Source organism: Dioscorea cayenensis, chromosome 22 (genome assembly GCF_009730915.1).
Source record: "Dioscorea cayenensis subsp. rotundata cultivar TDr96_F1 chromosome 22, TDr96_F1_v2_PseudoChromosome.rev07_lg8_w22 25.fasta, whole genome shotgun sequence".
NCBI classification, from domain to species: Eukaryota; Viridiplantae; Streptophyta; class Magnoliopsida; order Dioscoreales; family Dioscoreaceae; genus Dioscorea; species Dioscorea cayenensis.
In genome coordinates, this window is record NC_052492.1 from 168,704 (window position 1) to 195,017 (window position 26,314).

General features: G+C 37.2%; 7 protein-coding genes across 8 annotated transcripts; 2 read left to right on the forward strand and 5 right to left on the reverse strand.

Annotated features, from left to right (window-relative positions):
* Window positions 1–90: 90 nt before the first annotated feature.
* Window positions 91–715, reverse strand: LOC120252738 (protein PROTON GRADIENT REGULATION 5, chloroplastic). The gene is made up of 2 exons (XM_039260879.1): window positions 392–715; window positions 91–292 (listed from the first exon to the last, which is right to left on the reverse strand). Exons 1-2 carry the CDS (start codon window positions 662–664, stop codon window positions 188–190), a joined length of 378 nt encoding a protein of 125 aa, XP_039116813.1. The 5' UTR covers window positions 665–715; the 3' UTR covers window positions 91–187.
* A 776-nt stretch (window positions 716–1,491) lies between these two features.
* On the forward strand, window positions 1,492–5,330 carry LOC120252706 (heterogeneous nuclear ribonucleoprotein 1-like). 2 transcript variants are annotated; one of them, XR_005534124.1, is made up of 4 exons: window positions 1,492–1,816; window positions 2,340–3,573; window positions 4,672–4,801; window positions 5,191–5,330. XR_005534124.1 is itself a non-coding variant. In XM_039260824.1 (2 exons), the coding sequence occupies exons 1-2, from the start codon at window positions 1,595–1,597 to the stop codon at window positions 3,501–3,503; spliced, it is 1,386 nt and encodes a 461-aa protein (XP_039116758.1). In that variant the 5' UTR covers window positions 1,492–1,594; the 3' UTR covers window positions 3,504–3,847. The 2 variants fall into 2 exon arrangements, 1 of the variants encoding a protein (XP_039116758.1); XM_039260824.1 differs by lacking the exons at window positions 4,672–4,801; window positions 5,191–5,330 and having other exon boundaries at window positions 2,340–3,847.
* LOC120252705 (very-long-chain aldehyde decarbonylase GL1-6-like) lies at window positions 4,979–7,904 on the reverse strand. The gene is made up of 10 exons (XM_039260823.1): window positions 7,814–7,904; window positions 7,489–7,718; window positions 7,152–7,384; window positions 6,808–7,027; window positions 6,330–6,717; window positions 6,148–6,255; window positions 5,860–6,051; window positions 5,676–5,774; window positions 5,418–5,591; window positions 4,979–5,339 (listed from the first exon to the last, which is right to left on the reverse strand). Exons 1-10 carry the CDS (start codon window positions 7,883–7,885, stop codon window positions 5,169–5,171), a joined length of 1,887 nt encoding a protein of 628 aa, XP_039116757.1. The 5' UTR covers window positions 7,886–7,904; the 3' UTR covers window positions 4,979–5,168.
* Window positions 7,905–9,419: 1,515 nt separating this feature from the next.
* On the reverse strand, window positions 9,420–12,452 carry LOC120252749. The gene is made up of 3 exons (XM_039260891.1): window positions 11,721–12,452; window positions 9,802–9,852; window positions 9,420–9,718 (listed from the first exon to the last, which is right to left on the reverse strand). Exons 1-3 carry the CDS (start codon window positions 11,966–11,968, stop codon window positions 9,667–9,669), a joined length of 351 nt encoding a protein of 116 aa, XP_039116825.1. The 5' UTR covers window positions 11,969–12,452; the 3' UTR covers window positions 9,420–9,666.
* Window positions 12,453–12,988: 536 nt separating this feature from the next.
* On the reverse strand, window positions 12,989–18,039 carry LOC120252748 (BRCA1-associated RING domain protein 1-like). Its single transcript, XM_039260890.1, has 11 exons — window positions 17,914–18,039; window positions 16,679–16,879; window positions 15,832–15,927; window positions 15,356–15,634; window positions 15,026–15,126; window positions 14,638–14,824; window positions 14,405–14,514; window positions 14,065–14,128; window positions 13,703–13,868; window positions 13,506–13,624; window positions 12,989–13,412 (listed from the first exon to the last, which is right to left on the reverse strand). The coding sequence occupies exons 3-11, from the start codon at window positions 15,832–15,834 to the stop codon at window positions 13,092–13,094; spliced, it is 1,350 nt and encodes a 449-aa protein (XP_039116824.1). The 5' UTR covers window positions 15,835–15,927; window positions 16,679–16,879; window positions 17,914–18,039; the 3' UTR covers window positions 12,989–13,091.
* LOC120252750 (transcription factor WER-like) lies at window positions 16,923–17,873 on the forward strand. The gene is made up of 2 exons (XM_039260892.1): window positions 16,923–17,495; window positions 17,660–17,873. The coding sequence occupies exons 1-2, from the start codon at window positions 17,360–17,362 to the stop codon at window positions 17,857–17,859; spliced, it is 336 nt and encodes a 111-aa protein (XP_039116826.1). The 5' UTR covers window positions 16,923–17,359; the 3' UTR covers window positions 17,860–17,873.
* A 143-nt stretch (window positions 18,040–18,182) lies between the features above and the next one.
* On the reverse strand, window positions 18,183–26,113 carry LOC120252747 (exocyst complex component EXO84B-like). The gene is made up of 9 exons (XM_039260889.1): window positions 25,828–26,113; window positions 25,620–25,717; window positions 23,944–24,985; window positions 22,812–23,309; window positions 21,973–22,155; window positions 20,337–20,473; window positions 19,799–20,043; window positions 18,433–19,692; window positions 18,183–18,244 (listed from the first exon to the last, which is right to left on the reverse strand). The coding sequence occupies exons 1-9, from the start codon at window positions 25,960–25,962 to the stop codon at window positions 18,207–18,209; spliced, it is 3,636 nt and encodes a 1,211-aa protein (XP_039116823.1). The 5' UTR covers window positions 25,963–26,113; the 3' UTR covers window positions 18,183–18,206.
* Window positions 26,114–26,314: the final 201 nt, after the last annotated feature.

Sequence of the window (26,314 nt, forward strand, 5' to 3'; positions counted from 1 at the left end):
CTAAAGTGTTCAACAGGTCCAAATAGCAGGTGCCTAAATGTTTCGTATCCTTTTTGTAGTTTATGTTTTTGTTAATTGAAACTCATGACACTGTTGAATTACTTATCTTTCATTTCTGTTTTCAGATACTATTACATGCCAGAAGATTACATCAAAAGGAAAATGCAGACATTGTCATCAAATCACTTCATGCCAGGAATCCAAGCATTTCTCCGTTCTTTTTCGCCAGGCGGATCAACCCTTGTCTCTGCTTTGTATCAGCTCCGACAGATTTGCAGAACTCTGTTATCACCTGCACAAGAATGAAAACAGAAGTGTGTATATATATATATATGTATGTATCATCAAAATTCTTTGTTTTTTGTATAATTTGCCCACATGGATTCAATACCTGCGAATGTATAGCAATTCCCTTCCCTCGCAGCTTATTGAAAGTCTTCTTACCAAGAATATTACGAGCAAACACAACTAAAGGTGCGAAGATCCCTTTACTGCTATCTTTTCCGGCCATCATCCTCGGAGAACTTTGAATCTGTCTGGGCATATGAAGGGTTTTAGGAGTGAACTTTGTGAGCTTAGCATATGAATCTTCAGCAGTGAATGAAGTGCTCCAGCTTCCATGGAAAGTGGATGCCATTCCATTGAATGAAATGGAAACAGCCATGAATCTTCAAACAGTGTTGATGCTTGATTTTAAGTAGGAGATGTTGAGGATTGGTTTTGTTATGTGTGTTCTCTTCTTGTTCACTTGAATTCTGTGGTTTGATGTGCTTTGAGCCACATACTGTAAATCCTATTGATTGGCCAGGAAACTGGAAGGTCTTATGGTTTAGAATTTCTTGTCCATTGGTTCAGGTGCTCATGTGTACCATTGCTGAACTTATTAAGTTGGTTATTCTGCTAATTAATATCATTTCATTATTATTCATGGTTTGGAAGTGCATATTGTTGATTTCAAATTTTTTTTTTTCTAAATTAGCATTAATTATGTGCTCTTTGGATTTCCTCAAAGACAATAAAAGTGTCAAACTAATGTATAAATTCTAACGTACATTTGATATAAATTTTGTCTATTAGTAGTTTCTTATATTGTTTGTGTTTGCGGTCTCCGGATAGAATATTTTCCAGCGTAATATAAAAAAAATAAAAAATGCTTACCAACCAATTTATTAATTTTTTTATAACAATAAATATCAAAATTAAGAGTTCACTGAATCAGCCTTAAATTTTGTAAATTTTGGAGTCACTGCAAAAAATTCGGAGGTCATAAAGATTATTTTCCATATTTTGCTATAAAAAATAATAATAAAAAATTAGAGGGGTGTTTTTAGGAAACTTAATTAATAAATAAATAATAAAAAAAGAACTATTTAATGTGAGAGAAAACCCTTGGATTGATCTCAGCCGTACATCCACTTGGAAGAGAATGCATCATAACCGTTGACGAGAACGGATTCCAATCTCCTATACTTATATCCTAAAGATATTTTCTCAGCTATGGCGGCGCCCCGAGCTCCACACCCTTCTCTTCTCTTCTAAAGATCCAATTTTTCTTCGATTTTGTTGGATTTTTTGGTTTTCGAGAGGGAAGAGGATGGATTCGGACCAGGGGAAGCTGTTCATCGGTGGGATTTCGTGGGAGACGACGGAGGAGAAGCTCAAGGAGCACTTCGGGAATTATGGCGAGGTCCTTGAGGCTGTAATCATGCGTGACAAGGCCACAGGTCGTCCTCGAGGCTTTGGCTTCGTTGCTTTCGCGGATCCCTCCCTTCTTGATCGCGTCCTTCAGGACACCCATTCCATCGATGGCCGCACGGTGAGATTTCCGCTCTTTTGCTCTTACCTTGGCTGGTTTTTCGGGATCGACTTCATGTTTGCTTGAGTGCTTTGATTTAAGGTGTAGTTTCGCCATTGCTTCGTCTATTTCTTTCTATTATATTTTTTTATTTAGTTATTTCGATTGAACATGCCAAGTTAAATTCTTTTGTTTTCCTGGTTTTGTTAGCTGGGTCGCTTATTGTTCTATCTGTTAGGGTTTTATTTAGCTTTTTAGTTTCAACCTGGTTTCTTTAGTCTTAGATTTAAAACAAGGTCTGGATGTTTGATAATTTGGCAAGAATAGTGAATATCTTATGCAAGATGTTTGCTTTCTTTAGTTTTGCATTCTCTGATGTTCTTTGAGTTCATCTTTAAGCTGTTATGAGGTGTTAAAATTTGTTCTTTTTTGGGTCATCTTGTCTCTTATGGATCACGCTACACCACGCCATTGTTATGGATTTATATAGTGTTCATCAAGATTGACTAATTGGTATTTTCATTGGGTGCATTTGGTTTACCAGGTGGACGCCAAAAGGGCTCTATCTCGAGAGGAACAACAGACTGCAGTGAAATATGGCAACTCTGTTGGGGGGAGGAATGCTGGTGGAAATAGTGGTGGAAACTTTAGGACCAAGAAAATATTTGTAGGAGGGCTACCTCCTTCTATAACAGACACAGGGTTCCGGCAATACTTTGAAAATTATGGCACTGTGACTGATGTTGTTCTAATGTATGATCAGAACACTCATCGTCCTCGGGGTTTTGGTTTCATCACATTTGATTCAGAAGATGCGGTTGATCGAGTACTACATAAGAATTTCCACGAGGTATGTGGGAAGCTTGCAGAGGTAAAGCGTGCCCTTCCAAAGGATGCAAACCCTAACAGTGGTGGTGTTCGCCCTGGTGGTGGTGGAGCATACCCAACCTATGGTGGGTCTGGTGGCAACAACAGTTCTTACGATGCTAGAATGGATGGAAACAGGTACATGCAACCACAAGCTGCAAGTGGTGGCTTTCCAGGATATGGTTCCTCGGGCTATGGTGCTCCTGGGTATGGATATGGGGCAGCAAACAATGGTGTTCCCTATGGAGGTTATGGTGTTGCAGGTTATGGAGGTGGCGCTGCTGGATATGGTGGACCTGCTGGGGCCTATGGCAATCCAAATGCCCCGCCGGGTGGTTATGCAAGTGGTCCACCGGGTGGCCCAAGGAGTCCATGGGGAAGTCAACCTCCATCTGCCTACGGAGCAGCGGGATATAGTGCTAATGCACCGTATGGAGCAGCTTGGAATGGTCCTGCGGGTAGTGGCGGTGGTGGGGCTGCACCCACTGGTCAGTCTCCTACTGGGGCCTCTGGCTATGGGAGTCAAGGTTATGGTTATGGCGGCTATGGTGGAGCAGATGTTTCCTATGGTGGTCATGGTGGATATGGGGCTGTTGGTGGGCGTGGTGGTGGTAGCGCCACCATCCATCCTGGTGGAGGCGCTGGAGAACAAGGGTCAGGTTACATGGGTGGTGGCTATGGTGACCCTACTGGTGGCTCAGGTTATTCTAGTGCTTGGAGATCTGATCCTTCACAGGGTGGTGGTTATGGATCTGGTCAGGTAAATGGTCCTGCAGGTGGAGGAGCTAGTTATGGCGGTGGATATGGTGGTGCTCAACCCAGACAGGCGCAGCAGCAGTGATAGCAAGGCTTGTCTCAAAAGTTCAGCATTGCTGTTTCACTCTTGCGGATAAAAGCGGATATGAGAACTGGTTGGAATGCTTGAATCTCAGTAGTTAGTCATTGCAGTCTACTTTGGTTATCATATAATAATTGTTCTAAGTAATCTAGATCTTTCGTGGTTTTTTAAGATCTTATACCTGGCCTGTTTGGGCACGGTTTCTTTCTTTTCTTCTGGAGTTTATCCTCTAAGCTGATGCGCCACTGCTATAGCTAGAGTAGATTATATCTGTGGTTGTCTTTGCTGGTGTGGTTTTGTACTGTAGTTCAGCTCAATGTGACCATTATTTGTTTGTGTTCTGTTGCTATGCACTGTAGTATTTATCTGCATGATTTGTTTATTTTGCTTATGTTACTTGACACGCCCTCATTGGACATGGTGAGCTTACCGGGTCTCTCTATTATGAGCTCATCTGATTAGTTGGAGATTCAACCACTTCTTTAGCATCGGTAATATGCTTGTAGAGGTGCATGTATGCAGAAGTAAAATCTACTTTACCGTATTTATATATGTTTTGGGAATGGCCTATAGGGTTTTTTAATCTGTTAGCAGTTCCGTCAATATTTGATAAATAGCCACGGTAGTACTTTGGGTATGTGATTTGTCCCTCTTGGAGATGTATTATTTTGGCTTATAACCTGATCTCTTATTGAGTTGTTTTTATTTATTTAGTACGGAATTCTTCTGTTATTATCAGAGGGATAGTGATCTAAAGAAGTGAATAGTGGGACTTGTTCAATACCAATTCAGGATTTACTCAGTACATTTATGGATCTTTCAAGTAGTTTTAACTATTATTTGATACCTGTGACTTACTCTCTGAAATTAATGGTGCTCTTATAAGATAGATGTAGAGTTCTACATGAAAACTATTTGTGAGGATTGCTTAAATTCTTCTCAGGTCTCTTTTGGTTTGTCACAGCAAAGTTTTGGGTCTCTTGATACCATCTGATATCTATTTTAGAGAGTATTTCTTTGTAGACTTTTGTAAATGTAGAGTAGACATTTAGATTAGCTAACTTCACTTGTAAGGATGGAGTAGCAGCTGAGTAGTGCCAAATTTTAGTGGTAGAGATGTATGTCAATGGCATAATAATCTTTCTTCCTGCTGGGTTTCAAATTTGCACAGGAAATGCTGGAGAAAACTCTTGAACAATATCGTCTCTGAAACCGCTTAGGACTCAATGTGGATTGCAGCATTCATGTGGCTTCCAGTGAGCAAAGCAGCTGAAATTGGAGCTTTCATTTCACTACCAATGGTACCTGCTTAACTAAAATTCATCTCTCCTTAATCTATCTTCAGTTTGATTAACCACTATAGAACAGTTCACTTTTCATAGATGTGGCATTTAAGCTTATTAGAAGTACTGAAAATGCATTTAGTTAGCAAAACAGATCTGATTCTGAGATTTTGCTAGTCCATCAACATAAACATGTTTGGTTTTACTTGTTCCTTGGTATATCTTTACTTTGACTAACTGAGCTGATATACAAACAAGCTAGTAGCAACCACTGTAGAACAGTCTCTTTGCCATTGATATAGAGTATCTATATGCTTGTAACTAGTGAACTTCATGCATGTGGATAGATAGATAGTGTATAACTTCATTGATACTGAGATTTTCACTATATGATTTGGTTCTGAAAGGGGAGAAAGCCATGAGCAAGAGCAGCACACCAGACTTTGTCGACTTCAGTGGTGTTATTACCGCATTCATGAGCATCATCCCATCCTTCGAGAGCATGTACTATTCCGGCGACACGCCATGCACTCATCACCCTCCTCGGCAGCCAATTCTGTTGTTTTTCATCGCATGATTAGTAGGAAGCTAATTATCAAATAAAACTTGTCGTCGATGATTTGATGTTAATTACCTCACAAGTATGAACATTTTCAAAGGTTTTTGGTATCAGCATTGCTGGAGTTGTGTGGTAAATGCAATCTTTGCGTTTCTTTTTCAGAGGAAACTGTGAGAATGGAATGAAATGGGTTCCTTTTTGAGCCTTGGCTTGTTCTTCATCCTTAACTCCATCTCCAACTAACCATACCTACATATATATATATATATATGTAGTTATAAAATAATTATTTCCAAATTCAGATGGTTTTTGATTAATTATAAATTAATTCACCTCAGTTGAGTAGCTGTGAGATATTGTTAAATTATTTCTCAGTTCTTTTGGGATTTTTTGCATCAGGTTTTCAAGCTCATTCTCATCAGCTATCAGAACCTGTTGAAGAATATTAAACAATCATAAATTTTGAGTATTATAAAATTTAATAAAAATTAAAAAAATGGATTGAATTTGAAAGAACCTTAAAGTCTCTTTGACACAAAGCAAGGATCAATTGATGAGCCATCTGTGTGAATTTCCCTCTGAAAATAACTCTTTTTGTACCTTTAGGAACAGTGTTCAGGACCACAGCTACTGCCAAGCTTATCCCATCAACAATTCTAACCTTTAGTTTTGGATTTTTTCGAATATATTGCTCGCCATTTCCGTTCAACTGTTTTTATCAAGCATGTACTTAGATTAACTTATAACTTGCTATTTATTTATGTCAAATAAATAAAGAAAAAACATATGGTTGAATAGAAGTTACTTGGTTTAATAGACCCAAACTTATAACTTTAACACCCATTGATTCTGCCTTTGTGATAGCTCCATCAATCATGTCATTAATTTTATTCTTCTCAACACTTGACATATACTGCAAAAGACAATTTAAAAAAAATAAAAATCAAAAGCAATATATATATATATATATATAAACTTCTTTCTTACTTGGAAGTTGTATCTTGGTATCAACCATGTCTCCATATGGAGTTTCTCAAGCTTGTTCCTCTCCAAAGTAAGAGTTGATCCACTGAAGTTTGTTATTATAATTGACAAAACGTATGTAAATGGCCATAGAAGCAAAGAACACAACTTGGAAAAGGGTACAAATGGTGTAGATGCAAAGGATGCAAAACCAAATGAAAGATGGTATATGGATTGATAGCTAGTTAAGTGGCTCAAATAAATAACATCAGGAACAACACCTTCCTTTCCTCTTAAACATCTCTCATATAAATCATCACTGGACTTGTCCATTGTTCCATAAATATAATCATAAAATGGCATGAACAATGAGTAGTTTGTTCTGAATTGTGTATGATGGAGAGAATGAAAACTGCATGAAAAAAAACAAACAAACAATTATGATATATATACCATGTATGATCAGATGAAGATTAAAGAGAAGAAGACTAGCTAGACTTACCTAGGAGTGTACATGAGATACTTGAGAGGAGGGAAGAGATGAAAAAGGTGTTGAGGAACCACTTCAAAGTTACAATGACCCATGTAATTCATGAAGTCAATGTACAGCAGATATAATATTACTCCTATAATGTTAACAGTCCCTGTAAAAGCTGTGCTCATCAATGGTATGGCAAACAGCATGAAGTACACCATCTCTTCTCCAAATGGATGTATTACAGCTACCAATTAACAAACATTATACTCAGTTAACATCAACATTTAAATACTATAATGATACTCTTATATATATATATATATATATAAAGAAAGAAAGAAAGAAAGAGAGAGGGAGAAAGAGTATACAAGTGATAGGTTGAGTGACAATGGAGGAATGGTGATGAGAATGATAACGAGAATAGAGGAAGTGATGATGAAGAGCTCTGTGAAACCAGTAGTAGAGAAACTCCACTGGGCCCATGTGAAGAAATATGATGATAAGAAATCCTTTAGTGTTCCACCATGGTGCAAAAGAAACTCCAGGTAATACCATGTTTGCTGTGTAAAGAATGATGGCTGTCAAAAGAATCTGGTCATCCCTGCAATTATCCATATATATATATAATTTATAATAAATTAATATTTTTTAAATAACTTAACTTGTTTTCTTTATTTCTTAATATTTAATTTGATAATTAATTACCAGTTACTCTCTCTGTCAACCTGAGAGAAGTCAAGGCTTTTGTCAACAATGAGATGCTTGCTTTGTACTGTCTTGAAACGGGATAAGCTTATCCAGAGTTGAGAATGGATAAGTCTAAGCAAGAAGATTGGAAAGATGGCCAAGTTGAACATGGCTATCTCTTCTCCATTGTTTCTCATCCTAAAGAACTTGTACACACTTTGACCTATAAATGGAACCAACAATGCATACTTCCATCCATGCACAAGCATGAATGAACCAAATATCAGCACATATATCTATCTATTAATTTGCATGCATGCATTATATATATATATATATATACCTTGAAATTTCCAAGTCTCTGCCATGGCCACTGAGTGAGAGGTCCTGGATTGGAAGCCATTCTTGGTTTCATGCTTTCTCACTAGAGTCTATATATATATATAAGTTGCAAGTTAGCATAACAAAGTCTTCATGTACCATGGAGATTAATTAATCAAACATTTGATAGTTTTAATGCAGTCATATGATCAGTTGTTCACTGGCTTCCTATCTGCTTGAACTTTTAATAGTGATATTAATCCAACATGAAGCCACCTATACTTAGACCAAGGAATAATTAATGACCTAACATGACCTAATTAAAAGGTTCACAGTGGTCCTTTGGCATGATAAGGGTTGATTGGAATTCTTATTTCTGGGTGGTTTGGCCATACTTGAGATAGGGTTTGGCTATCCATTTATCATGGGGTGGTTGGACTTAAATTAGGGTTGTTATGGCTTTGCACCATTTTAGGACCTGTCACACTTTCCCTCATAGGTCCCTAGCTTCTTGCATGATTATTTATTTATTTATTTATTTATTTCATTTCATTTCTATTTTCATCTTATGTTTTGGCATAATTATTAGGGTTTGCATGGTTTGTGTCTCAATGAGTGAGTGAAACTAATTTGACCTTTCACACTTTGTACATGAGAAGTTTGGTTGTTGTCTCATAATCAAATGAATTATCTCATCCATTTAATTTGTATCACTCTGAAAATAATATATATATATATATATATTAGTTAGTTGTTATGGGATATTTAACGTGCACATGCTTTTTTTATTGCGATTTTAAACTCTATTTTTATGAGTATATAAAAATAATAATAATACAAAGCTTCACATGCTAAATATGTTCTTCGTTTGTTTGTTTGTTTTTTTTTTTAAATTATTATTCCAAGTATAAAAAATAATTATACTCACATATCCACATAAATCATTATAATTACATGCAAGCTTATAAAACCGAGATTTTTATAAGATTTTTACACAAATATATATACACGAGTAACACAGTATGGTTTGCCACATTTTGTCAAAATATATATACACATAATTAAAAAAAAAAATCATCATATATTTTTTTTTTAAAATGACATTCACTTTTGTTTTTTTTATAAAAATAGATAAACTTCCAAATATTATTACAAAGAAAAACAACAAGTACAACGTGAAAGAAAACAAAAAAATACAACGTGAAAGAAAACAAAAAAACACAAATTAGATGATCATTACCAAAGATAATACCAATTTAACAAACAAAAAACAGGAAATAATAAAAGAAGAAAAAACAGTTAAAAAGATAAAGTTCAGTATTAAGAGAACATCGGTGAATGAATCACTCCTGAAACAGTTAATCCGAGTTGAGACCATGTTGCGCTGTGCTTTCGTTCAAGAAGACCAGGGATCCCTTCACATCTTCCAAAACTCTCATTTTCACCCTGTGCGGTGGGGATGATGAGGAAAAAGAATCCTCACTGATCGAACTCACATAGCCACGGTTTGTCCATAAAGACTTGACTCCAAGTCGGGTGCAGTCACATGCACCCAACCGTCCAAAACTGGACCACACTGTACACATAAATATTCAGACTGTATCATCTAATAGACATGACCTCAACCAGACAACAATTAACCATCACTATATTCCCACCAACTTAATATATTGGTTTCAACAACAAAGAATTCCAAAAAATACATATATGATCAGTTACATAGATTCTTGTGTGGTTGGATCAAGAAAGAAAGCATTGATAAGTCCTGATTTTCGGCAAATGCCACAACTGGTTTTAGTACAAAACTCTTAAGGAATATATCGCCATTTCTTGCTCTTGATAATCAACAACCTTCGGCTGAAATATTCAAACCTCTCACTTGTGTGATGATTGTTCTCCGCCGGACAGCAACAATCGGATTATCCAACTGCGGTCAATCAAGAATCAGTGGATGAACTTAAAGACAGTAATAGATGAATGATGAGAAAGGTAGAGCAAGAGATCATCTACATTATAGTGCAGACACAATCGTCTTGTTCATCCTCTGAGTCACTTGTATCACTGTAAACAAACATAACAAACAAATATTACCGCAAGCCGGGAAAATAATGCATGTATTAGCACAAGGAATTCAACTGCTAGTGAAAGGCATTGTGTGATTAATTATTAAACAGTCTAGGATAGCAGAGAGACATTGTTAGTGTCGATGAATCGATAAAAGAGAATATAAGTTATTTGTTTTAAGTTTTATAAAGATGACTGATAGATGAGAAAGCATTGCATTGGCTAGATTTTGAATTATCTGCAGAAGTTTGATCTTATCTCCGTCTTTGGATAATTTTTGGTTATAACATCAGAGCATGGTGTAATCACAACAAAAGCACATTCAATGACAGTTATCTGCATTTAGTTTTGAATCCCAGAACACTCCCAAAAACAAACAAAAAATGAAACAATATCGGTTTTAAAATAGGCAGGATTAAAAGAAAGAAATACATAAATATTGGTGAAAACAAATTGCAAACAGAAATTTAGTAGGTTAACCAGGTGAATGAGAAAAAGCAATTCATGATTTGACAGTATAACGAGCGGCCACAAGAAAAATGTCACTAATAATGCATAAGAAGACACATATTGATGGGTCAAACCGTTGTACATGCTTTATCTGAAAAAATGGGCTATATCCATGAATTTTAACATTTATCTACATAACCATTCTCATATCTATCATTCAAATGGGATTTACTCAAATGGACTTGAACCTTCTTAAAGATATTAAAGACAGTTTTCTGTGTTTTACTTGAATGCAAGTTGTTTTTCCAAAGTTACTCATTGTTATCACGACAGAAAGATATTAGAAAAATATATCAAGTATGCTGTGACTACAGATATGATAATGTGTATTCACTAAACACATTTCCTGAATTCCACTAAACACGTGAAGACACAGATAACATAAAACAAAATAAGAATGATTAAGTATCATGCAAATTATTTAACTCGAAAAATCTTAAAACTTAAACCATATTAAAATCAAACATGAATCATATATCATAAACACCCAATTCAGGACATGACAAAGTTAAGGATAATGATAAAGCACAGTCTGCAACACTCAACTTAAGAGAACACTATTAACAAACACACATGACAGATTGCAATATGTTATCTGTTTTGTTCTCGAAAATCAAGAAAAAAAAATTACTTCAGCAATTTGCTTATAAAATGATTTAGCATCCTACCTTTATCAAGAAGGGTCCTGAAAATTCAGGATTACTGGGCCACAAAACACTAAATAGGTACCCAATAATTCCATATCTACCACTCTTCCAACTTGCGCCATAGAGAATTGAGAAAGTAAGAAATCTCAAAACAGAGATATGTGGGCCTATCACTGGGAGAAAGAGACATTGCTTTCACAGACCAATAAGAACTCATTATCATTCGGAAAATTTAAGCAGTTTAAAGTCACACTTGGTACATGACATCAAGTAAAGTGATATAAATAGATAAACAATAAAAACCTCAGTATACCTCAACTTTCTCAATCCTCACGATATTCTAATCCACAACACTGTAACTAAACATAGACCAATCACAATTAATACATTTTATACTACTTTTGAACCTTATCCTTTCCGACTGACCAGGTCTTATCTTTCTTTTTCATTTGACACAGTCCTCATCAATAAACTTAAACAATCACAATAAAATCATAAAAAGACATTCCAAAGAAGCAAATCACAACGAAGCCAAGCAATGAGAGTTTAGTTCACATACAAAAATACTTCTAGATTTGCATTCTGCCGACCGACATGACCAAGCACAGTGACACATGACCAAGTCAATACAAAACCAAACAAAAAAACAAGCACAAAGAAACAGTCAAGGAATCAAGAACGGTTGAGGAAATAGTGAGAAAGACCAACCTTGGATAGAATTCCAACACTTCCACAAGCTTGTTCCCGTTGACATCGTTCCACGTGACTTTTCGCCCTAGACTCTTCGGCCGCTCACCGGGCATGACACAGTTCACCGCCGGTGGATGAAGCGATGATCTTTTCCCATCGCCTTCACCATCGTCATCCCCCTTATCCACGCCTTCCTGCTCAGAACCATCAACAGCCGAGACCTTATACCCATCCCTACAAGCTGGGTCGGCATCACCTGAATCCATCGACTTCTACAAAGAAAACCTCCACAACCCAGTCCTAATTCCTCTCATCTACACCCCAATACCCTAAAAGATCACGAAAACAAAGCAAGAAAAAACCAAAAGACTCCATAAAGGAGCCACCTTTTGCTTCAAGACTAAGAAAGCCGATAACTTTTTTGTTAACAAAACCGGAAACCCCAAAATAAAACTGCTAAAAATCAACAAAAATTCATCCGGAGAGCCAAATCGAATTTAGTCAGGATCAAGCTAAAAAAGGATAGCATATTCACCAGAAAAGACAAAATCCAACAATCCAAATGCAAAAACACAATAGAAAAATTGATTTTTTAATAGAGATTGGAGTGAAATAGATAGAAAAAAACAAGTATAAAGATCGAATTGGATAAAAAGGAGAGAGATTTATAGAGCAAGGAAGCAGAGAAGAAGGCGGGAGAGGAAGCAGAGGAGAAACGACTCTGAATGAGACCTCGACGCTTCCCAGAACCAACAACCGAACCATCGCTTTTGGGGCCACATTCCACGTTCAAATGTACCTCATGTCAACCCTATCTTATCATCAACCACCCGTTCTACACCGTCAGATCATCATCATCAAAGTCACGAACAGTCAAAATTGCACTTTGCGTATGGCCTTAAACTGCCTCGCGGGTGTACTTACAAACCTCACAGTGTGTTCAGCACCGCGCTGGCGAGTGGGACCCTTTTGACTAAAGACTAAGGACTGGTACGATGAACCGCACGCTGATCTCCATGAGACGGCATCGATCACCGTCCAAATTTCCTCGAGATTTGATCTCGAGCAGAAACGAACGGTGATCCGTATATCAAATGAGATCTCTTCATGCCGTGCTTTAAAGGTGTATGGGACATTAGATCGACCGGTCTGAATAAAGACGGGCGACACGTGCGGATTCCTTGTTGGCGCATTATTGGAGCCACCAACCAATCCCTGACTTCCACGTGGTGCGGGGACCACAAGCATTTTAGCCGCCAAATCTTAATGCGAGAGCAACTAACAACTAAGATCGAATCAAAGTTTTAAGTAAAATTTTAGTTTCAGAATTATCATGTTCAATCAAAGCCAAGGATACAAAGAACAACAAAATTCACAGTGGATGCAAGATCAGAACTTTGAAGAAGCAATGGCATCCAGAAGCCTAGTATGAGTTATAACTTGTGCATGAATCCTTCCGGCCAGAGCTTCGGCATCTTCACATCTCTTTCTTACATCTTCGACAGGATCCCACGAAAAGTTACCCGGCGGAGGGTCAGCATTATATACAATGTAGATTAGCTGAGAACTAGAGTTATCTGAAGCAAGGGCATCATTCTTGTCTAGGATTACTCCACCAGCAACAGATATGAGAGTTTCTAGGTCACGCTGGCGAGACGGTGAAAAGTAACCACTGAAGTAGAAGCTCAGGCCGGTAAAAAGCTTTGGAAACTGCAAGATAGAGGTTGAGGAACAAGGTCATCAATCCATACTCTAACATCTTTCATGATACTTCTTGTCAGCTTATCATTGAAGAACATTAACCTTTTTCATCAGTCTAATTCTTCCTGTTTTTGGTCCATCTGAGCTGCCATAAATGTCGAGGTTAATCTCGTAAGGTTCTTCTGATACGAGTTTTCTAGCTTCCATGCTTGCTTTCACCCCTGAAAATTGGCAATTGTAAGTTGGTTTATCTTTGTATTATGAGGTGGTATGCAGATAAGATATCGATTAATGCTTACAGTTTATATTTAGAACCCATTTGCCGGTCAAAATAGCCATGAGAACCTTGAGAGTCCTGCTGCATGCACCTTTTTCATCAGTTGAGGCTATAACGTGGGTTACAATTTGATCCCATGTCTTCCTTACAGCTGCACCGATAAAATTTGCGAATTTGTCTACGAGTTCCTGCATATTGGCTGGGAAATGAGCAGCATAGGAAGGAAGCTTGTAGCTTCATAGAGGGACAAATATCACAAATGGCAAGCCAAACAGAGAATGTCATGGCATAAAAAAGTGATACCCTTTTTCCTTAAAAGAAAAGAAAAGAGATTGCCGGATGATATTCTATGTAGTTTTTCATCCAAATAGGATTGGACATTACCTTCTCCTCTTCAGAGAGAGCAGATCCACAGAGAATCCATTTGCTGTTCTGAGTGGTTGAGTCCCTAGAAAAGGATAGAAACAATGAGTTAATTACCATGCAAAGAAGAAGAAGAAGCAATTCCTGGATGCTCAACAAGATTCCTCATGTGATTCATGAGCATCAGGGTATGTTACTTTAATCTTTAAGTCATATAAATTCATATGCCTCAAAGCATTTGGTGTACAATAACATGGAGTTGCTTGTGCTATTTAAAATAAAAGAATTTTATTCAGCTTCTTCCAAAAAAAAAAAAAACAATAGTAAAATTCATGGAGATTAAAGTTTTTAGACGTCCTACATTTGACCAGGTGAAGGTTGGTCAGTATGAATCTTCATTCTAGTACTTCCGGGATCATCACAAGGCAATTTGAGAGAAGTATGAGAAGGACAAAGCACAAGATAATTTTCCTGTTGCATACACACAAAAAAAAAAGTCAAGTTTCCTTCAGTGACCATCATAAAATTCTCAGAAAATCAGGATCATGGAACTCAAGAAAACAGAGGTGATAACATATGGAGATGAGAACATACACAATCCCATCGACAACCTCGCAGCTGCACTGCACATGGTACATGATAGCTCTTCTTGCATTTCTCTAAAAAACAACCTAGAGCAGCACCCTTCTTCCCACATTTGCCACATTTAAGCTTTGAGGCGCGCAATACTTCAGCTTCCAAATTAATGACTTTATCCCCCTCATAGAATACCTGTGGCGCCCTGAATAATAAAAAAAAAGCTGCTTGTAACATGAAAAATAAAAACTATTAAATAGTCTCCAAATAGTGCAATGATATTATGAAAGAGGCTATTACTGGAAATACAATCATTGCCCATAACTCAAAGTTGAGGATTACTGCCATATGTGTTTCCATAGGATTAAATTGATTCCTAAGAAACAATTGAATAAAAACAGTGTACCAATCAACACATTTCTGATGAGCATGAATGGAATTTGCTTGAGATGGTTGGTGGTTCTCTACCAGCCGTTCACCAACATAATGTTGCATAAGCCCGGTCAACTGACATTACACTCAATATTGTTAACTTTGGGTCAAATATAAAGATAAGCACAAAAGGATAACACTATGAATCAAATGTAGCATCCACACAGGAGCTTTCCATAAACTACTTGGTACTTTAGATTAGATAGCATCAATAGGGAAAGTTTTTTTTTTTTTTTTGGTAATTATTAATCAACCAGCAAAAATAAATAAATAAATAAAGGAAAGTAGATTTAGAGTAACTCACATCTGTGATTTTAAAGGAATGGCAAAAAGCACATTTCACAGGCCCATCCGCAGCAGATTGGTTAGAAGAATGTGGCGGCTTAATTTGAGAGCATGTTTTAATGCCAGTGTTCAATTTCCGCTTCTTTGAATTAGCAATATTACCCTCTTTCATGGTAGAGAATTTGGAGATGGTTCGGTTGTACGTTTTTGAATGCTGTAAGACATTGTCCTTTTTTTTAACAGGAGTTACATCATTTGCAAGTTTTGATGAACACTTCTCATGTGACCCCTCGATGCTCTGAGTAATGGTAAATCATATAGAAGAGAGTTAAACCCCAAAAAAATATGCGGTGAGAATAAGTGCAAAATGTGACAGATAGCACATCTGATACAGAAACCATCATATGGCTAATGATCAGATGTCCTAATGAGTGAACATGTAAGTTTAAAATGTATTTAAGTGTTTCTGTATTCACCAATGCAAGTAAAGTTTACCATCTATAACAACTTTAGGTACCCTTTGATGAGTAAAGGGATCAATGGCTTTGTAGATTCTTGCTGTTGTTCACACATTAGTACCAGATCATAAATCTGAAAAAAAAGCACAACGGAAACAATGGTCGAACATAAAAAAGGAAAATATTAATTAGCAATTATTTTTGTCATTGGCTTATCCATTTCGTTAACCAAACAAGTGCAAAACTTTCGTCATTGTCATCTTTTTCACTATGCTTTCCTTCACTCAAAACACAGCGATTATTTTCACTTCACATAAAAACAATAACGATCATTTCTTCATAACCAAAAAGGTAAACTACAAACAAGACATTCAGATCCATTTTTGGAAAACCTACAGAAAGAAAGAAGGCATTTCACCAAGTCTAGTGACAGCAAAATAACAGGCATCAAACAAGTGATAACAGTCCCAATTTTAGCAATGTCTCAATGAAAAGAAGAACATGGTAGCCAAAGCAATAAGAAAAAGCTCAATTAGAGTACAAAATAAAAGGAATCAGAACCAATCCACACATGAATTAAGTTCCAATACTAACAACACCATGGGCATAAGTGATAAAATTCCCAACTTTGGCAGTCTCTCAGTGAAACACAAACAAAGAATCACAAAACCTAACATGTGACCACTGAGCAACAGCATGAACAGACTCCGCATGGCTAAACTGCAAACAAACAAGAAAACGCGACAAAAAAACCTCAACTTTTGCATTTTTTCAGTGAAAATCCCATGAATTCCAACTAAAAAAAAGGCATTAAAAACGCCACTGATAAAAATCACTACACTTAAAACACCAAATCAAATGCGGAATTTTTAAGCGAAACAAACCTTGAATCCCAACTCTCTCAAGTTGAAATTGAGCAGAAATGCAATGATAGATCGAGCTTAGAACACAATCCTAGGGTTTCCCAATCGTCTCCTCCTCCGATCCTCGAGAATCCAACCGGAGTCCTTCTCGTTCCTTCTTCTCCAAAAGTCGTGAGGAGCGGGATCATTGATTTGATTCATTTGATGAGGACACGTGTACGGCTATGATCAACAAATTTACCGCCATAATTATGATTATCCACCCTTAATTATTTACCATTAATATTTTAACATATATTCCCTTACAAAATTCGAAATTACATCCGTACTTATTCCTGAGTCAGTACTTTTACTATACTTAATTATTAACTTTTTTTTTGAAGAAAAAAAGTCTTGAATTTCACTGATCCAATTATTTACATAATTCTCAGGAGAAAATGTAAGCTTGGTAAATATTGATAACCAACGGATGGAATAAAACTCACCCAAAAAAAGGAGGCATTTGTTCTTTAAAATTCAACAGTAAAATTCATTAATCATTATGGCTAAAAAGAGCAAAAGAGAATTTTGCATTTAAGATTGTGCCATGGTTATTGACTGATGAAGGAAAAGACAAAGAATGGCATGAGCTTATAAATTAACAACACTTCACTTCATTCAGTCATTGTATGAAAAAGATTAAAAGAGTGAAGTGATTGTTCAATGGCGAAAACTTCAAATGATAAGAATGGAAATGGAAAGAGAAAACAATGGACAAGTGAGGAAGACAAGGCACTAACAGACTACGTCACAATACATGGAATTGGTCCCAGTTGGAAGAGTCTGGCACAAAATGCAGGTGTTTAATTCTTTTAAACTAATAAAACTCTTCATTAATAATCATATAACATGTAAACCATACAAACAGTTGAGTGATTTTAACTGCTGACATATTTATGACTATCTTCAAACAAGAAATGGTTCATCATACTGCTATGAAATTAAAGATTTTTAAGATTTCAGGTCTCAAGCGATGCGGACGGAGCTGCCGTGCCCGGTGGCTGAACTACCTGAACCCCGGGATCAAACATGGAGCATTTACTGAAGAAGAAGATGACATGATATGTAATCTCTTCAAGCAGTTGGGAAGCAGGCAATCTAACAATTTTCTTTATCACCATTTCTTGTTATTCAATTCAATTCAATCTGATTGCATCCATTGACATGATAATTTGTGGTGTTTGCATGGCATTAGTTGGTCAGTGATTGCTACATACCTACCAGGAAGGACAGACCAGCACATCAAGAATCACTTCAGAAGCAGACTGAGTAAGAAGCTCATGTTGCCTGGACCAAGTCCTAAGAGCCATGCACTGGTTCCGCAAATAGAATTTGGGTTGCCTGAGAAACCAGGGCTTGATCAACTGCCTGATTTCAAAGAGACGGTGGATTTATTCGTCATGTCACCGCCTCGCCATCAGTTTCTTGATACTGTTGTTGCTGCAGATGAATTGGCGAGTGACGAATGCTTTGAATGCTTTGACAGTCAGTTCTGGTGGTCATTAGATGATCACTTGGTTGGTTCTTGATCCATTTTCTGTAGAACATCTACATGAAAAACTTTCACATTATACTAGTAAAAAAGTGACATATATATGTAGAGAAGATGACTATATGAATGATTATATTGAAAGAAAAAAAAAATTATTGGGGTACTTGAAGAACACATCATTGTTTGCAGAATGCAGATACAGCATGCAACAATTAAGTCCACCGAGGACGGGGTGTAGCTGGACCTCGTTTAGTCCTTCCCAAATGCTCTACATTGATGACAGTTCTCGGCCTCTCACGCTTTCGTTTGGACCGTGGCAATTCATTTAACTTGGTCTTGCTAGCTCTGATATTACCAGCATCATCCTTGTCTTGTTTTTCAGAACTTTCATCATTGATCTTCTCTTTGGCATTGCCTACAAGCACCTTTTCTTTCTCAATGTCTTCCACCTCTGTCAAGGCTTTTCTGTTGGCACTTTCAGCGATCAGAGTATCAGTGAAGTTTGCTTCTTTAGAACTTGTTTCACTGGAAACTTCGGTGAGAACAGTGTGAATTTTTTCTGAACTATTTAAGTCAGATATATAGCGGTCTGGATGATCAGTTTCTTTGGTAAGTTTATCAATTGAAACCAAATTTTCTATATTTGCAAGAGCTAAAGCTGTAGCTTGTACTGATTGAGCTGTCCCAATAGCAAATTCTTCGAACGCACCAATAAAGCTCTCCTCAGGAAACACTCTTGTATATGTTTCTTTTGAGTACTCAATTTCACTAGTCTCAACTGCCCCTGTTTTCTCCTCCGTTGCATGAGATAAATCCGCATCCACATTATCAGAGACTTCAAGAAGCTTAAACATCATTTCTAGATACTGAGCACCTATAGGCTCTTCCCTCACTGATTCAGAAGCTGTTTTGTCAACAGATACATCAAAATTCCCCACAAATTCCTCCTCAAGATCAATCAAAAACCTGCTTACGCTTGCCTTTTCAGCGCACTTAATTTCATCAGTCTCAACTATCCCTGTGTTCCCCCTCGTTTCATCTGATTTCTCAGAAACTTCAAGAATATTGGATTTCAGTTCTAAGTTCATGCCAACACCAAATGATTTCTCTTTTACTAAATGGACATCTTTCTCAGGTTGAACTGCTATGCTAAATGATTCATCCGGTTTCCCAACAGACTCATACTCAGGAGCAGGCAAAAGCAATTTTACAATTTGCTCTATTTTCTCATCAATTTCACTTGTAGAATTGACAACTGTGTTCTCTGAAGTGGCATGAGATACAATGGTATCCAGGTCAGCAGAAACATCGAAAAAATCAATTTTCAATGCCTGATCAAGTCTTTCTGTTAAATCTATTAGCACTACTCTTGCTGATTCAGCTGCTCCAAAAGGTTCATGCTTGGAGAAATTCAGTATCTCATCAGCATCCTGCTTTTCCACGTCCTCAGCTTCTTCCTTCAGTTTTACAGTTCCATCGTGATCTCTACCTGTGCATTTTACATCTTCAACAAAGTGAGAGTGACAAGGGATGTATAAAGCAGTAGAGCTCTCAACAAGGCGCTCAAGTTAACATTTCTACCACCACAGAGAGAGCATTTAGTTGAGTACCTGTTGTTTCAATTCTGGTGATATCCTCCTCGGCTGAATCAGCAGATTCACCATCTACTGAACCAACATTATCTCCAGATGGGCTCACATTTACTGCATTTTGCGTGAGGTCCTCTTCAGAAGAAACTGCTGTTTCTTCCTTCCTCTCCAACTTCAGCATCTCAAATTCCAGCAGCTTTTCAATCGCTAGTTTGGCAGCATTTGAAGACCAATCATCATCAGGTGAAGCATCATCTGCAGCCCCACTGCAAAGAACATCCATTCATGTTTCATGCATCAAAATTGAGCACCTAACTATTAATAAAAGAAAACAGCCTGATTGAATCAATTTCTATGCTGGTGGAAGCAGCAGAGAAGCAACATTCTCACACAAGATGATGACATAAAAGGACTGTGAAGTACAGAATGCTAGAACTAGATAACCAATCTCTCCTGATTCATTTCATCGTCAAACAAACTGCTAAAACTGAAAAACGAAGAGGTAACAAATAAAAACTCAAGATAATTACTTCAACATAAATTATGGATAACATATTACCTTTTCATATCTGATTCACATTCAGCAAATTTATCTTCTATTTGTGCCAATAAATCCATGACAGCAGTCAGTAGATCATCTGAAAAGTATCCTCCAAGCCTTGCAACTTCCACAAGGAAATCCACATCTAAATGAAACTGTACCAGAGGGCAGAAAGCAAAAGCTATAAGTAATTAAATCAGCTTATGGCACGCAAGCAATGATCTATTCGGTATAAAAAGTGTTGGGGTCCAGCCCATTTGTTGGGTTGGATGAATAATTGGGCTCCAAGTCCATGATGAAAATGAAGCTAGGTCAATATTGGAGAAGATGGAGGGCAAAGAGGTAACTTTACAAGGTGAAAGTTTTCTCATTTCTTGGTAATGAGAATAGGTTATGTGTGTGATTATAAGTGTAATAATCCTGAAGAAGTGAGAGAGGGAAGAGAAAGAGGGAAAAGAAGGAGAAAAGGCTAGGGCAAGGAGATCGGACGGCCAAACCTCGCCGGATCTCACTCAAACTCCGGGAGAAGATTCCTTGCAAGAAGCACTATCTATTGATTAGGTTTGATCCTTCTATTTCTCCCTACTTGTTGTTTGTTAGCCATCTTGATGATGATGATGATGCTTGTCAATGAGAACTCTTCTCTCATGAATGTCTTTGTCCTTGTGCTTATAAACCTCTAGTTAGCTAGAGAAGATCCATTGTAATTCTTTATTGACCTAGTGGATACATGTTTAAGAGGCTCTAAGGAGTCCCGTGGTTTTTCCCTCGATTTGTAGGGTTTCCACGCTAAAATCGTTGTCTTGAATCTTTGTTTGTTTGTTCATCTCATTCTAACATGAATGAGGGGTTTGATAGCATTTTATGAGTTGTTTTGAAGCTTTGAAGCCTTGTAGAACCCTTGGGAGGAACATTGAAGCCTCAAGGAAGACATTGAAGGTTTTTTGCAGCTTATGCGGGCTGCATATGGGCCGCACAAGATCGCCAATGAGCTTCACGGGGTGTATGCAGGCGCATGAACCCCGTAAGTGAACAGTAAATTGCCAACCCCGTAAGTGAACAGTAAATTGCTACAGTACCAATAGGCAGAAAACCTTACGGGCAACCGTGCGCCCGCATACCAACCGCATAGTTTTGCCAGTGAACTTCACGGGCAAATGTGCGCCCGCATACCGGTCGCATGTGAACAATAACAGCGAACAGTAATAGTGCTACAGTATATATTGTTACAGTAAATTCTGCAGTTTTTCACTGTTGCATTTCAGGTCAAACCCCCAACAAAAAGCTCCAAAACATTGGCAAAATGCAGATTATCACTGATTCCATGCTTCTCCTGTACAATTCTTTACGTATGGAGACCGTAAATACAAAAACTCTTATTCTAGGCTGTCCCACATGTACGGACCCAAGTCATAGAGATAAGCACATGAATTTACCACCCCCCACCCCCATGTGGGACTATTTACTTCATTCTTTATACAAAATCTTAAATTTAATAAGAATTGGAATTGGGGTATCAGTGTATCACAGCTACAATAAAATGAATTGTTACATAGAATGAATTACTGTTTTAAATAGTACAGCACAATTTAATAAGATCACGATTCAATATTTGATAATAACAGCTTAAAGAATAATCAGGAGAATAAATTACCTGTTCAAAACAGCTACAGTGTCCTGAACCATGCTCAGCGGCTTTCCAGAAATCCAGGTTATTTGAAAGCCAAATAATCATGGTCTTCATCAGTTCCTTTGATAGCTTCTCCAGCATTCCATACTCATCCTCGAGTATAGACTTCAAAAGTTTTTCTAAATTCCTCATCCGCAAGAAGAAGGCCTGCATTTACAAATAAACAAAAGCAACAAGAATTTCACACAGATCATAGAATAAAAACATGATTTTCCCACAAATATAATTAAAAATAATATCAAGATAACAACGGCAGTTGGCTAGGAATAAACAACAGTGAAGTTAAATAAGATGAATCTTAGCTTAAACGGGACGAATATATAACCTAAAACTGCAGAATATAGGTCCAAGTGTTGAATAATTAATTGCTTGTTAGAGGGGCTTATTACTGATCAAATCATAGCATATTCCATGAAAGATAGTGATCAAATAAATTTCTTCCAAACCTTGATTCTCACCAGCACTCACAACATGGTCTCAACTGGACAAAAAGAAGCATTTTAACAAAAGTAAGCCACTTTTTACATCTACTTTTAACAAATCTAGTCATGCTGTTCTCTCACATAACCTTGTTCTTTAAAAACCATTCACTTCATTAACACAATCATGTTGACTCATGATAGTAGTGGCATACGTTTCAAAGCAGACTAGAGCTAAAAAAGATCTACCACTATTATAATTTAGTTTTAAAAGGGAAACAGCAGTCTGTTTATGGAAAGATCATATTAGAAGGTACAAATATACAATATCTGTTGTTTTGACAAAGTAAATTAAGTGACTTCTTGATGAAAGAAGAAGCAAACCTGAAAAGCAAAAGAAGGAATCAGGTCAGGTGGCAAGCTAGGCTTGTGTTGAAAATCAACATAAGTTTCCAAAGTCGCTTTCCATCCATATTCTTCATCTGACATAACAGCACGCACAAAATGCTGGCAAAAATAGTCTCTAAGTTGATTAGAAGCTTCTTCTATAGACAACATACACATGTCAAGTTCCTTTTCTAGAGAAGGCCCAAGATACTTTAGTAATAGCTCATTACTTGAGGTCCGCATACGATTAAAAATGCCACAGGCAATGCTAGGAAAAAGTTGAACAACAGCTGAGGAGGTGACTAAAATTGAAACTTGTTGCAGGAACTCCAGAGCACTGCCCATCCTTGGAAAATCATTTCCTGCGGCATTTGTTCTTTCTGAAATAGCTTTCTCAAGTGCACCTATATACCCAGAGAAGAGGTCAGCTAGTCCTTCAAGAATTGAGCATTCCATTTGGACAACCACCAATGGGGACACTTCATCCACAAATGCCTGCAGAGAAACAATCACAGTCATAACATGTTCACTCTGATAATGATTAGCAATCCAAATAAACTACCATTCTTCTAAGAATAACTTGGTTCAGGATTAATAGTAAGTCACAAGTATTATTTGGTTGAGCAGAAACAAACAAATTGGGGAAGAGAATATTTAAATAAACTTCAACTATTCATAGAAAGCTTGAATGAGATTCATAAACCACCTGACAAATAAGAACTAACCAAGAAAAAGCAAGACTTTCGAGACACCATTAGATGCTGCAAATAGGCCACGACACAAAATAAAAATAAAAATAAATAAACTAAAATAAATACAGAAGAAAGAGATGTTGGTTAACAAGTTTAAAACTAAAAATTTGCATGGTATTGAGGGAGAAAGATATCGGTTGAAACAAATTCAGCTGAAACAGTAGCACAAGAACATTAGTAAGCTAATCACCTACATATTGCAGTCAGTTTCAGTAACAACCCCGAGGAGACCTCAAATTTGTCTTGACAGAAAATAAACGAGGCCTGATTATCAGTGAAAATGTTTAATACCAATCTACCATCAGTATTATGATATTGTAATAAAAATGGATGCCAATGAAAGTTACAAAATTAAATATTAAGATAATCTATCAAACCTGCATTAGTGTAACAAATTTTCTTCCGCTGCCGGAGAGCAGGCAATGGTCCATTTTGCCATCTATCCTTCCTATGGAAGAATTGTCTAATGATGTCCCTGATATGAAATATTTGCCCAGAACCCAAGTATCAGTTGTCGCAAATATATTAATAACTTTACGCAGATGATCTACATGCATCTGTAATGCCTCTTCCATGCAAGGCCTTATTAATTTTGTCAAATCTGACTGCAAGATGATTCTCTGAGGATTTAACAAGGAGCAAAATGAAATAGTAGCTTTCACAGTTTCAACTGCCAGAGGTAAGCCCCCAGACATTTCTGAAATGGATTTGACAAACTTACACAAATTACAACTTAACGCTTCAGTTTCTTCCCTGGCCCACTGAATAAGATCTGATGTATAAGGAGATGCTTCACCATACAATAATACAAAACTTCTTGCTGCTTGAGAGATAACAGAGAATACAACTTTTGCAAGTTCCATCATGTATGTACCATGTAAAGAATGTTTTGATGACTGCAGTTCAAGCAGACGATTCGCAAGGCATGAACGGTAATACTTGAGTAGTAAGAAATTAGCCCTTTTATCCTCACCCATGGCGCAAAGTCCAGAGAGTGCCTTTTGAAGCTCTGATGGAGCAACTCTTGGGTGGTCAGCCAGAAAAATTAGTTGCTCAGTGAGCCTGGCCCTTCTGTCTGATATTTCAGAGGCATATGTTGTCAAGTATGGTGAAATATGATCATCTTCCATTTGCATCCTCCGTAAGTTCACACCTTCCAATTCGAGCACAAGTAGAGCTTCATCTACCTGCCATTCTGAGAGAAGAACATCCAATTTTTCCAAAACATCATTCATTCGAGCGCTGGGAGAAGGCAAATCAAGATCTTCCGCTTCTTCAACTTCATTATCTACAGAACCAACAGATTCTATATCAAGGGAGATATTGTTTTCCAAAACTTGTACAAGCCTTCTTTGGGTTGTAATATGCTGCTTCAAGTTCATTAGCTCACTATCCACAACTCCCAGATCTTTGAAAACCCTGCAGATAAATTAAAAGAACCCATCTCTATCAGCAATACATAAGGAAACATATGCTTAGAGGTTGATCTCATTACAACACGCTCGTTTTGAAAATGGTCATAATTTAGCATCAAACTATGTCCTTACCCAAAGATTTACCAGCCTTTATTATATAAAAAACAAAGAAAAGCTCTCAACCAAGAATGAAGTGTTGGAAATATAGTACCACATCGGTTGTGTAATAGAATTGTAATGGGTTTATATATAGGAATAGAGGTTGAGTCACTAAGTCTTGAGACTTTTTGATGTAAAACCCCTAAGCCCATATAGAGCCCATATAGGGCCCACTAGTACCAAAATATAAAAATCTAACATGAAGACTATCCACTTATTAAGTAACAATGGTGTATTTAGTCCAAAAACCGATCAATCAACATAACAAATTCCGAATAAAATTCTCATTATGCTAGAGCATGATATAACTGCAGATAAAAAGTAGAATGTTGGTATTGCACCAAATCAAAGCTACAGTTCTCATTCATATATATATATATATATATTACTATAGTGATAAACCTCATGCGTTAAAGATAAAAAGGAACTTCTCATTCATAATTTGTTTCTCTGAAAATCATCCTTCCAAAGGCTCTCACCGAACGAAAGTTTGATAATTAGAATAGACATTTTGCAAAAAATCATCTTCTGATACGCTTTTCAACTCAATCAACTCCGAGCACAATCTCTTTATCCCCTGTAAAAAATCACACAAGGTCACTACTAAAACTAGAGAAAATTTCGGAAAAAACAAAAACCCAAAACCGAACCAAATAGATTTTTCTTTTTTTTTAAAAAAAAAGGCACCTTTCCGGTCATGGACTGAGGCTCATCCTCATACTCATCAGAGCTCAAGTCGGAGACAGCCTCCAATTCGCTTCCTGCGTCGCCATCGTCGTCGTCCAGATCATCAAAAGGCGAACGGAAAGAGCGGGCGGACATGGCGGGGACACAGAGGAGCTCGGGAGTGAGAATTGGGAGGGGTTTTTGATGAGGATGGAGGCGATTTGGAGGCTTCGTTCGTCGCTTACCGCCATGACGATGCCTGCTTCGCGATTCTCTCGAGGTCCAAATGGAACCATTGGAGCAATCTGAAAACAAATAAAACCCTAATTAATTATTCTAAAATGGCGAAGGCTATTGGCTTTTTCGCGGGAGAATGATTCGCGCCATCTCATTCCATCGCCTCAAGATTAGCGACAGTCATGATCTGTGGCCCTTCCGGATGACGTGGCAAGCTCTCATGGATTTTTGTCTATAAAAAAAAATATATTTTTTTAAAAAATATAGATAA

What these genes read in the sequence shown, in the direction of transcription:
- LOC120252747 (XM_039260889.1), bottom strand. Translation starts at nt 25,962, where the DNA reads ATGTCCGCCCGCTCTTTCCGTTCGCCTTTTGATGATCTGGACGACGAC. An exon ending in TTCCTTCTTTTGCTTTTCAG is followed by an intron (nt 22,156 to 22,811) that starts GTTTGCTTCTTC and finishes TTGTAAATGCAG; the next exon opens with GCCTTCTTCTTGCGGATGAG. An exon ending in CACCAGAATTGAAACAACAG is followed by an intron (nt 19,693 to 19,798) that starts GTACTCAACTAA and finishes ACTTTGTTGAAG; the next exon opens with ATGTAAAATGCACAGGTAGA.
- LOC120252706 (XM_039260824.1), top strand. Translation starts at nt 1,595, where the DNA reads ATGGATTCGGACCAGGGGAAGCTGTTCATCGGTGGGATTTCGTGGGAG. An exon ending in ATTCCATCGATGGCCGCACG is followed by an intron (nt 1,817 to 2,339) that starts GTGAGATTTCCG and finishes TTGGTTTACCAG; the next exon opens with GTGGACGCCAAAAGGGCTCT.
- LOC120252749 (XM_039260891.1), bottom strand. Translation starts at nt 11,968, where the DNA reads ATGGATTCAGGTGATGCCGACCCAGCTTGTAGGGATGGGTATAAGGTC. An exon ending in GTGTTGGAATTCTATCCAAG is followed by an intron (nt 9,853 to 11,720) that starts GTTGGTCTTTCT and finishes GTTTGTTTACAG; the next exon opens with TGATACAAGTGACTCAGAGG. An exon ending in GATTGTGTCTGCACTATAAT is followed by an intron (nt 9,719 to 9,801) that starts GTAGATGATCTC and finishes GATTGACCGCAG; the next exon opens with TTGGATAATCCGATTGTTGC.
- LOC120252748 (XM_039260890.1), bottom strand. An exon ending in CATCAGAAATGTGTTGATTG is followed by an intron (nt 14,825 to 15,025) that starts GTACACTGTTTT and finishes TTTATTATTCAG; the next exon opens with GGCGCCACAGGTATTCTATG. An exon ending in GAATTAGACTGATGAAAAAG is followed by an intron (nt 13,413 to 13,505) that starts GTTAATGTTCTT and finishes TCTATCTTGCAG; the next exon opens with TTTCCAAAGCTTTTTACCGG.
- LOC120252738 (XM_039260879.1), bottom strand. Translation starts at nt 664, where the DNA reads ATGGCTGTTTCCATTTCATTCAATGGAATGGCATCCACTTTCCATGGA. An exon ending in GAATTGCTATACATTCGCAG is followed by an intron (nt 293 to 391) that starts GTATTGAATCCA and finishes ATTCTTGTGCAG; the next exon opens with GTGATAACAGAGTTCTGCAA.
- LOC120252750 (XM_039260892.1), top strand. Translation starts at nt 17,360, where the DNA reads ATGGCGAAAACTTCAAATGATAAGAATGGAAATGGAAAGAGAAAACAA. An exon ending in GAGTCTGGCACAAAATGCAG is followed by an intron (nt 17,496 to 17,659) that starts GTGTTTAATTCT and finishes TTAAGATTTCAG; the next exon opens with GTCTCAAGCGATGCGGACGG.
- LOC120252705 (XM_039260823.1), bottom strand. Translation starts at nt 7,885, where the DNA reads ATGAAACCAAGAATGGCTTCCAATCCAGGACCTCTCACTCAGTGGCCA. An exon ending in TGTGTCAAAGAGACTTTAAG is followed by an intron (nt 5,775 to 5,859) that starts GTTCTTTCAAAT and finishes ATTCTTCAACAG; the next exon opens with GTTCTGATAGCTGATGAGAA. An exon ending in AAAATGTTCATACTTGTGAG is followed by an intron (nt 5,340 to 5,417) that starts GTAATTAACATC and finishes GAAAAACAACAG; the next exon opens with AATTGGCTGCCGAGGAGGGT.